The sequence below is a fragment of the Lissotriton helveticus genome, chromosome 1_1 (assembly GCF_964261635.1).
Source record: "Lissotriton helveticus chromosome 1_1, aLisHel1.1, whole genome shotgun sequence".
Classification (NCBI taxonomy): domain Eukaryota; kingdom Metazoa; phylum Chordata; class Amphibia; order Caudata; family Salamandridae; genus Lissotriton; species Lissotriton helveticus.
The window spans coordinates 1,908,445,424-1,908,458,019 of record NC_136057.1 but is presented as its reverse complement, the minus strand read 5'-3'; the positions used below and the strand labels follow the sequence as shown (position 1 = coordinate 1,908,458,019).

General features: G+C 42.8%; 1 protein-coding gene across 1 annotated transcript in view; it reads right to left on the bottom strand.

Annotated features, from left to right (window-relative positions):
- Nucleotides 1–358: 358 nt before the first annotated feature.
- The window catches only part of LOC144775634 (uncharacterized), a 29,544-nt gene continuing 17,306 nt past the window's right edge, over nt 359–12,596 (bottom strand). Inside the window, exons 2-5 of the mRNA XM_078659239.1 lie at nt 9,630–9,749; nt 8,611–8,763; nt 778–1,134; nt 359–483 (exon numbers count right to left, since the gene is read on the bottom strand). Coding sequence (XP_078515365.1) covers nt 1,021–1,134; nt 8,611–8,763; nt 9,630–9,749 — 387 coding nt within the window. The 3' untranslated portion in view covers nt 359–483; nt 778–1,020. The remainder of the gene's footprint in view (nt 484–777; nt 1,135–8,610; nt 8,764–9,629; nt 9,750–12,596) is intronic.

The window sequence follows — 12,596 nt, the reverse complement described above, 5'->3', positions numbered from 1 at the left end:
GTAGGCTTATCCACAAAAGTGAGGTAGCTTTTTTATTGGGAGACTTTGGGGAATGCGGGGTGGGTGGATGTTTGTGCATCCACGCAGATTCCAAAACTTACCGTCACAGAAATGGGCAGAAAATGTGTTTTTTTATTTACAAAGTATGAGGTTTGCAAGGGATTCTGGGTAACAAAACCTGGTGAGAGCCATACAAGTCACCCCATCCTGGATTATTCTGGGTGACTAGGTTTGAAAAATGTATACGTTTGCTAGGTTTCTCTAGGTGCCGGCTGAGCTAGGGTACAAAATCCAGAGCTAGGCACTGTGACAGGTGGACAATAAAAAGGCGGAGCCACAGTATTCTTTATTAGTATTAGTGTGAGGCTTTATTCTTTTACTTTTTAGTTATTCTTAAATTCCTCAAATGACATAAAGAGGTATCATCACTCTTCTCTTCATCTCTTCCACTTCTGTTCTCCCATCCTTTGTCTCCTCGATGCCCTTGGGAAACATAAATGGGTATTTGGCAATTAGTACTCTATCATGCACAATGATAGTCCCTCCACCAGTCACCGCTCGTGCAGTGAAAAATACACCAAGTCCATGGTTTATATACCTTTATTGCCTCCCAAGGGTGATACACCACTGTTTGGGTGAGAATGCAAAGAAAGTGTTGGGGTTTGACCCTGTTCCCTTACCGCTTCTCCTCCCAACTGGGTTCCCTCAAGAACAGACCCCAGAACCCATAAGAGAAGACTCACATGTCTTAACAGCTCAATTTTAGACAATACTTGCCTTGAACCGTGACCAGAGGCACAGTCGCCACGTGCGTTACGCCTTCCCTCCAGTTCTTTCCATCACGGCCCGTATTCTCATCCTCTCCTCACGTTCCAGGCTCTGTTCCTGCCACAGCCGGTTCGTCCGTCGCGCCGTCCCCGGAATCCGAGCTGCACACCTCCACTGCTCTCAATCCTCTCCCGCTCTACTCTTCAACTTCCTCGAGACTCCTCTCGTTCCTTTTCTACTTGCCACTTTTGTTTATGTCACCTTCTTCCACCCCGACACATCAGCTTCCTGGTTGCGATGCCACGTACCGCTAGAGCGCTTCTCTTTCGTGCCCCGGTGTGCCTTCCTGCTGGTCCCTTGCTCCTCCTGTCACAGGCACATTGCAAAAAAAGGGTCAATTTTCACTGGAAAAATGTGATCTGTCCACATTGCGTTTTGTGCTGTTTCCTGTCGCAGGCACTAGGCCTACCCACACAAGTGAGGTACCATTTTTATCTAGAGACTTTAGGAAATGAGGGATGGGTGGAAGTTTGAGGATCCAAGCAGATTCTAGAACTTCCCATCACAGAAATGTAGGGATTTTTTTTTTTTACAAAGTTTGAGGTGTGCAAGGGATTCTGGATAACAGAACCTGGTGCAAGCCATACAAGTCACCCCATCCTGGATTTCCCTGGGTGTCTAGTTTTCAAAAATGTATAGGTTTGCTGGATTTCCTTAGGTGCCGGCTGAGCTAGGGTTCAAAAACTACATCTAGGCACATAGTAAAAAAAAGGATCAATTTTCACAGGAAAAATGTGAAGTGTCCATGTTGAGTTTTGTGCCGATTCCTGTCACAGGCACTAGGCCTACCCACAGAAGTGAAGCACCATTTTTATCGGGACACTTTGGGGAATGCGGGTTGGGTGGAAGTTTGAGGATCCATGCAGATTCCAGAACTTTCCATCAGAGAAATTGTAAGGAAAATGTGTTTTTTTACAATATGTCGGTTTGCAAGGGATTCTGGGTACCAGAACCTGGTGAGAGCCACACAAATTACCCCATCCTGGATTTTCTTGGGTGTCTAGTGTTCAAAAATGTACACATTTACTAGGTTTCCATAGATGTTGACTGAGCTGGGGTCCCAAATCTACAGCTAGGCACATTGCAAAAAAGGATCAGTTTTCATTGGAAAAATGTGATGTGTACATGTTCTGTTTCGAGCCGTTTCCTGTCGCGGATACTTGGCCAACCACAGAAGGGAGGTACCATTTTTAATGGGAGACTTTGGGGAATGGTGGATGGCTGGACGTTTGTGGCTCCCCACATATTCCAGAACTTCTCATCACAGAAATTTGAGGAAAATGTGTGTTTTTTTTACAAAGTTTGAGATTGGAAGGGATTTGGGGTAACAGAACCTAGTGAGAGCTACCCAAGTCACTCCATCCTTAATTTCCCTGGGTGTCTAGTATTAAAAAATGTATAGGTTTGCTAGGTTTCCCTATGTTCCAGCTGAGCTAGGGTCTCAAAAATCCACAGCTAGATACACTGCAAAAAAGGGTAAATTTTCACTGGAAAAATGTGATGTGTCCACCCAGAATCCCATGCAAGCCACAAATTTTGCTAACAAAATCACATTTCCCTTAAATTTTTTCTGGGATCACCGGCACAAATGTCGTACCACCCAGCGTTTCCACTTGTTCTCCGATAAAAATGATACATCACTTGTGTGGGTGTTCAATGCAGAATCACCTAAAAACCTATTTTAAAAGGTTTGCTGTGCTATCCCCTCAATCCCTATGATTGTGGCTCTTCCCATTCGCAGGCCCTTTGGCCCACCCACACAAGTGAGGCATAATTTCATTGGGAGACTGAGGGGAATGCTGAGTGGTATGAAATTTGTGCCGGCGCCATGATCCCAGACAGAAATGAGTAGAAAATGTGATTATTTTGGGTAAATTTGAGGTTGACAGGGGATTTTGGTAGGGAACCATTGGGGAATTCACACAAGCCATACCTCCCTGAACTTCACGGGTGCCTCTATTTGCCTCCTGGGGGTGGCAGAGGGACAGGCTAATTTGGGGTGGGGGTATTGGCATGCCCATTCTTGGCAGCCCCCAACCCTACGTATATTCTAACAAATGATCCCTGGTGCCTACTGGGCTCTCTGGTCCCCCTCCTCAGTAGGCAGATAAGGGGCTAATACCCCAATCTGCCTCCCGGGGGGAGGCATAAAGACCTTCACAATTTTTCCAGGGGTGGGGGCACTGGGATGCCCATTCTGGGCAGCTCCCACCGCTATGTATAAAAAAAAAACTGGTGCCTAGTGGGCCTCCTTGGGGGGAGGGACAAAAAGACTGTGGCATTCTGGGCAGCCCCCAACACTGTACTTTGAAATAAAATAATCCCTTTTGCCCCATCTGCCTCCTGGGTTGGTAAAAAGACTGCAGCAATTTGTTTTGGGAAACCCCAACCCCTAAGTATATATAAAAAACGAATCCCTAGTGCCTAGTGGGCTTTCTGCCTGCCTAAGAGGCAGAAAGACTTTAGCATTTTTAGGGGGGAATGGTGAGGGCATTGGCATGCCCATTCTGGGCAGCCCCACCCCTGACCTATAAAAACATTCCCTGGTGTCTAGGGTGACTTCTTCCCTCCTGGGAGGGCAGATTGGGGGCTGCTGCCCCCATCTGCCCCCCGCCGAGGATAGAAAGACTGAATTTGCTCAATTTTATTGGAGGAGCACAGACCCTTGCCCAAGGGCCCGCTCTCCCCTTCCTGGGCCTAGTGGGTGGATCCCTGCATGGAACACCCTCCAGTGGTGATCTACAAGCAGAAATCCACTAGGGAAGGGTACCATTGGAAAGGAGAGATTCTCCCCTAACCAACGATACCTCTCCCATGTGATTCGGTGCTCAGGGGCTGAGATAGCCCCACGAGCACCGAAGCACTGAAACTGAAACGAGTCAATCAGCTTATTTCAGTTTCAGTTTCCTATGTAATGACGTCAACGCGTCCTGTGCGGGATCGTCATATTATAGAATGTTGGGTGCTTTATTAACCCATCAACTTCTTTGAGTTGCAGAAGAATGGCTCCTATTTCTCTGTCAGAGTCATCATTCTCCAGATAAAAAATCTTTGTAGAATCTATGTGCTGTAAAATTGTGGCCTGAGTAAAGCCTGACTTAAAATTATTGAAGGTTTGTTCAGCTCTCGAGTCCCAGCAAGACTCTTGTTCTAACATCTCCTTCCTATTTATGCAGCTAATGTCACTCAATAAATGGGTAACATTTCTTGCAGTTTGCCAATAGAAATGGGGTAGAGCTAAACAGCATGGTGTTTCTATTGCTTTAGTTGGAATAGGTCAATCTATAATTGCCGCCACCCTTAGAGGTCCATGGAAATTCTGTGCACACTCAGTCTGAAGCCCAACAACTCCACCTTGGTCTTGTCAATTTCACACTTCTCTGGTTTACCGTGTACATTGTTTTCCCTTAAGTTGAAAGTACTTGGACAATATGTTGATGGTGGATCTTGCTGTCCTTACCCTAGTTAAGAATATCATCTAAATATACTACCACAAACTGGTTAAGCATGTCAGAGAATATATGAACCATAAATCTCCGAAAGTTTGCAGCTGGATTGCAAAGACCAGAGGGCATTACCCTCTGTTCAAAATGGACCACACGGGTTGAGAAGGCTATCATTCACTTGTCTCCAGCCTTAATTTGCAATAGGTGGTAAGCTCCCTAGAGGTCAAATTTAGTAAAGCTATTGGTTCAGGAGGGGTTTACAATTCTTGATGTTGACATTATTCACCCCTCTTTAATGAATGCAAGGTTTTAACTAATTTGAGAAAAAACATTGATATCACAACCGGTGATGTGGACTGAACAATGATACAATTTTGGAGGTTCTTCTGTGCATTTGCGGATGCATGAACAGCCTAACTTGAGAAACTGTAATTTTCAATGTTTTGTGACCAGATTTCAGGGAATTATCATATATGTATATATATTATATATATTTGAAGAGGTGTACGACCAGAGACTGTTTCTCAGAACTTTCGAACTTTGCCTCTGATGAAAGGACAATTCCTGAAACGCGTCAGGCTCTTATGATAGAAGGTTGTGCTCGGAGCATTTTGGGGATCGAGCTGTGAAATGGATGCAAATAAAGAAAACGTGCCTATTCAACTTCGTGTGGATCTGCTTCACTTGGGCTTCCTGTTTGTTTTGGATAATTTTCGGCTGCTGCTCGGTCGAGAGGCGGACCCCACCTGTGACCAGGGTCCAAGGCAGGCTTCACTCCAGGAGTTTGCCACGGAATGAAGCAAAGACTGGCGCCTTGCAGGGGGCGCTGCTTTGGCACGATTTTGCAGCTACAAAGCGCTCTCCGAAGGCTCCCAGCGCTGCCCTTCACCCCACTGGGGGAACAATAGTGGGTATTGAGAAGTCAGAGAAGCAGCCCCACTGTTGGAAGAGGGTTAGTACACTACAAGGCACAGAATGCAGTGCAAGATAGGCCACGCCCACTTGGCAGGTGATTTGTATTTGAAGAGGTGTACAACCAGAGACTGTTTCTCAGAACTTTCTAACCTTGCCTCTGATGAAAGGACAATTCCTGAAACGCGTCAGGCTCTTATGATAGAAGGTTGTGCTCGGAGCATTTTGGGGATCGAGCTGTGAAATGGATGCAAATAAAGAAAACGTGCCTATTCAACTTCGTGTGGATCTGCTTCACTTGGGCTTCCTGTTTGTTTTGGATAATTTTCGGCTGCTGCTCGGTCGAGAGGCGGACCCCACCTGTGACCAGGGTCCAAGGCAGGCTTCACTCCAGGAGTTTGCCACGGAACGAAGCAAAGACTGGCGCCTTGCAGGGGGCGCTGCTATGGCACGATTTTGCAGCTACAAAGCGCTCTCCGAAGGCTCCCAGCGCTGCCCTTCACCCCACTGGGGGAACAATAGTGGTTATTGAGAAGTCAGAGAAGCAGCCCCACTGTTGGAAGAGGGTTAGTACACTACAAGGCACAGAATGCAGTGCAAGATAGGCCACGCCCACTTGGCAGGTGATTTGTATTTGAAGAGGTGTACGACCAGAGACTGTTTCTCAGAACTTTCTAACCTTGCCTCTGATGAAAGGACAATTCCTGAAACGCGTCAGGCTCTTATGATAGAAGGTTGTGCTCGGAGCATTTTGGGGATCGAGCTGTGAAATGGATGCAAATAAAGAAAACGTGCCTATTCAACTTCGTGTGGATCTGCTTCACTTGGGCTTCCTGTTTGTTTTGGATATATATATATATATATATATATATATATATATATATATATATATATATATATATACATACATACATACATACATACATACACACATATATATATATATATATATATATATATATATATATATATATATATATATATATATATATTCAGCTCACGGTTTCCACAAAGCTTCAACCAAAGAAACCACGCACTCCAGGGTAGCTCTAAGATATTTATTTTAGAGTTCGCAACAGACGCGTTTCGGCGCTCCGCCTTTCTCAATATATATAATATATCAAAACGGTATTTAAGAGGGTCACCTGCATCATGAGTCTTCCAAATACTGATTAAGTGTGGGATTGAAATCCCATTTTACGAACCCCTAAAATGGGATTAGTACATTCGAAAAGGCATTTTAATGGTTGCAAATACCAAACTGGAGTTTTTGCAACAGTTACAATGCTTTGCACATCTGACCCTGAATTTCTCTTGTGCTCGTGTGCGCGTCATGTCATCTGCTTTGTTTCAGTTGGAGGCTCAAAATTATCACAGCTCATCTCGCACTACAAGATTCACAAGCAGCTCACTACATGTGATAGACGTGTGTGCAATGGACGCCTTGGAATCAGTCAAAGGGGGCAGAGGGCGGAGGGAGAGCTGGTGGAAGAGGTGAGGTAGGGTTTGAAGCGTTGATATTTACTTCCTTCCTGAAATGTGATAGGGCTGCTGCTGATCTGTGTTGGAGGGGATATTCATGCTTTGATAGTTCTAAAACTCAAACAAGAACACGCAATTGGCTGGGCTATATAAAGAGTGCACAGTAACTTAACCGACAATAGTGTAACATAATGTAACATGGATAATTATGTTGTCAATTGCAAAACACAATTGTGCATCAGCAGGACTTTCTGGCAATACATGATTTTGCTGCACTTATCACATTTCCCAGCACTTACTGCATAATTTGCAGATGTACAGATACAATACCAAGGCAGACACTTTACATAAGGTGACTGGTCAATCTCGGCTGTTGCTTTTTGACATCAGAAATTTACAGGCGAGATAATGTCCGTAAAATGGGGGTCCATTCCGAAGTGGGGCAGGAATATCTACATGGGAGAAACTACTTTGGCTAATTCTGGCAGGTACAGAGTCACATCTGGGGTTCCACCCATTTCCACCCACAGTTCCTTCTGATTTCAGCAGGAGAAACTGTGTGTGGCACCTTTATCAGAATTGGGAATATATATACAGGAAATGGTCCGTAATTCTGGGTGCCACATCATGATGTTTTACCCAACACCGCCCATTCATACCCAAGATTGCATGCAATGGGGTGGCAATACAAGCCAGTAATCATAATTCTTGCCCCGGTAAGCCTGTGCGTCCCATACCCTATAATTTGTAATCCACATCACAATGTAGCCATCCCTATATGACGATCAGGGGGAAGGCTTTTTGCTTCTGAAGAATACAAGCACCTTAAATACTTATATGAACTTCAGACAGGGTGGATGGAATGATTCCAGTTTGGGATTAGCATGAATTCATGTTCACTTCACACTGTTCTCAAACCTGCGGTTATTTTAGCACTGTACTCAGAAGAAGAAACATTAACATGTTGCACGTCTTTTCTGAACATGTCTTGAATCCTAAAGTACATTCTAGTGAGACACACACATGCTAACAACCTAATGTTCCTTTCTGTTCTGCCAAGATGCTTCGGAATGAATGGAGATGCCTCATAATTGCTGCATAGTGTGCTCATCCTTTCCACATCCTTCAGTCAACACTGCCTCACAGGACCTCATTAAGAGTGGCCCCATAATCCAGACCCTTTGGAGTCGAAATTTTAAATTCTGCAGAATACCACAGCTCTGTGCAAGCAGGCGAATCTCCAGCAGAAACACTGGACAAACATGCGGAAATTGGCACATTAAATCCAATCCCCAAATGTTGTCCTCCAAGGGTGAATAATCCCTGTCCCCCCCTCCCAGAATTAATGAGACAGTAAAAGTAATTGTGGGGAAGTGAAATAACAGGGTTTATTATTACCAGGGGCGTAGCTTTGTCAGTAAGATTGGGGGAATGTGAGCTTCAGATTTTCTAACAATCAGGCTGGCATATAATGTTAAAATACATTTAACAACAAGCTAGGTGCATGAGAGGGGCATAAGGGGCAGTGGAAATGGAGATTAATCCAGATTGGTAGGAGTACTAAGTGAGAGAAAAAATTATATTTTGCAAAATGACCAACATTTTGGAGGACTTTCGAAACAGCATTGTATGTAAGAATTCCTGGTGAAATCCGACAGACACATTCCCATACCCGACTGAAAGCACTTGTGCCCAACTATTTTTCCGAAAATACATTTATTAGGAGGGTGCAAGACCCCAAACACCCCCCTTCAAGCTACGCCCCTGTTTATTACACGACACTCTCAATAAGGGCCATAATGTGGTCCTGCAACGCCACATTTATCAATTACAAGAAGATATGAAGCTGACTGCTACGATCTCCAACTGTGATCTCAAATTTACACAGGGAGCCCTACAGTAGGGGCAACAAATAACCAGATTATTGACATTTCTAACTTACCAAGTTTGAATTTGCGTTTATAGGTGGGAATCGCACGGGTGATCTGGCCTCTTTTCTTCTCTCATTGCTTGGATCTGGTCTGATTTTTGGTAGTACAAGCCTTTCAGGACTGAAGTTATGTTTCTTCGACCCATCACCGCTCATCTGTTGAGCCTGTATGTACAAAGCAATGAGGGTTATTATCTTTGTACACCTTCTAAATGTACCTTTGCAGAACTGACAATGCTAATGTAAAGAGTGACAATCGTTGGTAAACTGAATCTTTTCTTGAGGGACCCTTTTTTGAAGTTGATAATGTTATATGATTACAGGCGGATAATCTATATTTCGGCTCCATAAACTGTGCAAAGTTTGAATTCTTCCAGAAAAATACTCAACTTTGTGAATTAGTTCTAGAAATAGGTTTTGAAAGCTATCTGTCACACAAAACTCACTTTTGTAGGATTTTTTTTGACTACTTGTCAAAAACAAAAATAAGATATAGTCAACTTTGTGAAGATTAAAAAAATGTGCTGAAGTGGACGAAGAGAAGCTGACCAATTGTCAACCCCCTTATTTTATTTTCATCAATTTAGCCCATACTTAGTCCCTCGTTACAAGTGGGCTCTTATTATCGATTTGGACCGAAACAGGTGTGTTAGCCCAAGTTGATACTAATCGCCATGCATGAATTTTGCATGCAATATTACCACACATGAATTTGGCACAATTGAATCAAGGGGCAAATCTACAAGGTCAAACCTGTTGAATTAGGCTCTGTAAAATAGCCCAGAATTTGGGAATTTCATGAGGAAATCGGGATCTAACACCAATTTCCTCCTTTTTTTCCCACTAACCTATAAATGTGGTTACTTATAATCACAGATTAATCGCACATCCTAGCATTAATGATACATAATTACTGCACAGTGATTATTGCAGGACTCGTATTGTAGTAGGCCTTAGTGAGACCATAACATATGCATTATTTGCCATGTATTACAAATTCAATAATATTTAGAAGGTATTAAAAAGGTTACCTGTTTTCTATCATGCAGTTCTGGCCAGGTGGGGATAGTCTTGTCACCTGAATGATCATCTTTTGGGTCTGTCTTAATGTCCCTCCTTCTGTTCTTCTTTGTGGTGTCATTCTGACTCAACTGCAAAAGAACAAAAAACACAGCATTTAACAATATCTCTTCCAAACACAAATCCTTCGAATAAGAAGACTACCTTAGTTTAAGCAAAATACTCCAACTTCACTGTAGAGCAGAGAGATGAAATGTATTTCGAATTTATAGTGATGCAGTATTCTAACTAATCTTTGGACTCCAAATTATCTTTCTGACAATAATGTTGTGATCAAAAGATTATGCCCACAGAAACATTGTGGACAAAAACATTGAACATAATCAAAGTTTTTTTAAATCTTTTTTACACTAACATTGAATTTTAAAATAATGTTTATTGAATTATCTTTTATTATTATTACATTGTTTCATTATATTGAAATATGCTTTTTTTAAATTATTTATATGATTATGAAAAGTATTTTTAATTATGTTAAACAATATAAGTAGTGTTTCTAAACTGTATATAAATTAATGTTACCTGATTATAATCTTAGCTCTTTAATTTAATTGCTATTTATTTGCTAAACTATTCAATCAATCAATCAATCTATTATTTATTCGATCCACTAGGTAAGATCATACAAGCACAAATAAAAAAATAGAACAGTATAAATTTCCAATTCATCTTACATAAGAGTCAAAAGCAGCATTTTACATTTAATAAAAAACTCATGTTGTTTAAATAGACCCAAAGTGTATTGTGCAAATTTACCGCATAATAAATCCAATACTATTTGCAACCCCCTTCCTCTTTTTCATACATGCCCATAAAAACTTGGCTACCGAAAAGCAAACCAGAGGGTCAGATAACAATTAAAAAAAATAAAGTGCCACCCGACGTTGTTTAAAATTTTGCGCTTTAAAATCGGGACAAGATAGTCATTCCTTTCTCATAGAGCAAACAACAAAACCAAGTGTAGCTCAGTGTGTGTGGAGAGGTTATCACAAGTGCACAAAATCAAATCTGAATAATTATGTTTTTTCTGTGTAGCCTAACATCAACGGTATCACGCAAAATCCTAATAATATGAATTTGTGTTGTGCACTAGTGACGTTTGCTAAATAGGAGTACCCTCCTGCTATCAAAGGCGATCTCAGGAGATAGATATGAACTGCCTGTTTGTTCTGATTCATTTCCATCCGGTTGTATTCTGCCATCAATTAAAACCTTTTGCTTTGAGACCTTTCTGGAAGCTAGTGGATCCCTGAATAAGTCAGGAAGCCCAATATCATTCAATACTGACTCAATGTAGTTAAGCCACCTGAACCTTCTGTGGTTTTCCAATTTTAATTTTAAGCAGTTTCTTATAATACTTTGTGTCAGGGTCACCATGTCCCTCCGCCAGATTGAGTGCCACAGTAGGATCGCGGCTAGCCGAATTGAGTCTGAGATATAGGGCAAGTCCAGTTCTATATGTAAAATATAGTTAGAGGAGGAGGGAGGAAGGCCCACCAGAGACTTAAAAAAGGTGTTTTCAATCGTTTGGAGGAGTCTGTCGATACCATGCCCCAAACACCTGCCCCATACGTTGCTGCAGCCTTTATCTTAGACTGAAAGATGTTCTTTATCGGAAGTAATGGTCTAGTGCCCAATTTTTTGGAAAAGGATTTTAAGGCCGAAAGGCTTCTCTCCATTCCCAACATACTTCCTTCCATCAGCTTTGACCACAATGGACTTTTGACAAAGAGAATCCCCAGGTATCGGATGGAATCAACTACCTCAATCCTTCCGCGGTCCGCGTGGAGGTACGGGGTTTTGTCTCTTTTTCTAGCCCCAGATATAATTGCATAGGACTTAGTCGGATTAAATTTCAGATCTATTGAATCCAGGAAGGATACATACGCAGTTATCAGGCGTTGGACAGCTAGCCCCATTCTTGCGATCAGCACCGCGTCATCTGCGTAGGCCAATATGGGTAGCTGGTGTGAGTCGAAAATGGGAACGTCCCATGTGGTCACCAAGAGGGCATCCTCAACTCGGTTTGTATGAATAGAAAAGAGGAATGGCGTGAGGACGCAGCCCTGCCTTACCCCTCTACCGATTTAGAATGGGCGGGTACAGTCCCCATTTTTGGTGTAGCGGACCGATGCTGTGGCGTTTGAGTATGACAGTCCAATGAAGTGAATTATGTCTAAGTCAACCCCCATCTCCTCCATTATGTTCCATAGCTTGTCATGAACCACACAGTCAAACTCTGCCAACAGGTCAATAAATGCAAATTGGATCTTCCCTTCCTTCACTCTGGTGTATTTGTCTATTACCAGGGCTAAGTTCAAGCACTGGTCCACAGTACCCTATCCCTGCTGGAAACCGTACTGCGCCTGGATTAAGATATTATTCCCTTGGACCCAACCCTCTAGCCTAAAAAGAAGGAGTCAGCCCATTAGCTTTGCTGTGGTATCCAGCAGGGAGATTGGTCTGTAGTTCTTTAGGTTAGCCCTAGCCCCTTTTTTGTGTTTTGGAACAATAACACCTGTTGCTCATGAGGGGGGGCCTGCCCGCGCTATGTTATTAAGGACATTCATTAGAAGGGGCGCCCATAGGTCCGGGGTATCCTGAAAAAAATCTATTGGGACACTATCCGGTCATGGGGCAGTTCAAGGGCTACATAGTATTTATTTATTTATTTTATTCGATTTATATAGCGCGTTATACCCTGGGGTCTCTAAGCGCTTGTCCAAGTAGCACCGCTAAATTCCTAAGTGAGCACAAACAGACAGATTTCTAGATTGGTACAGCCGGACTTATAACCCCACCCAGGCTTCCTGACATAGGACAGTTTTCAGCTTCTTGCGGAAGGCCATCAAATTGGACTCCCTACGCAGATCGGTCGGCAGGTTGTTCCATACTGCAGGGAGAGTATTTGAAATCGC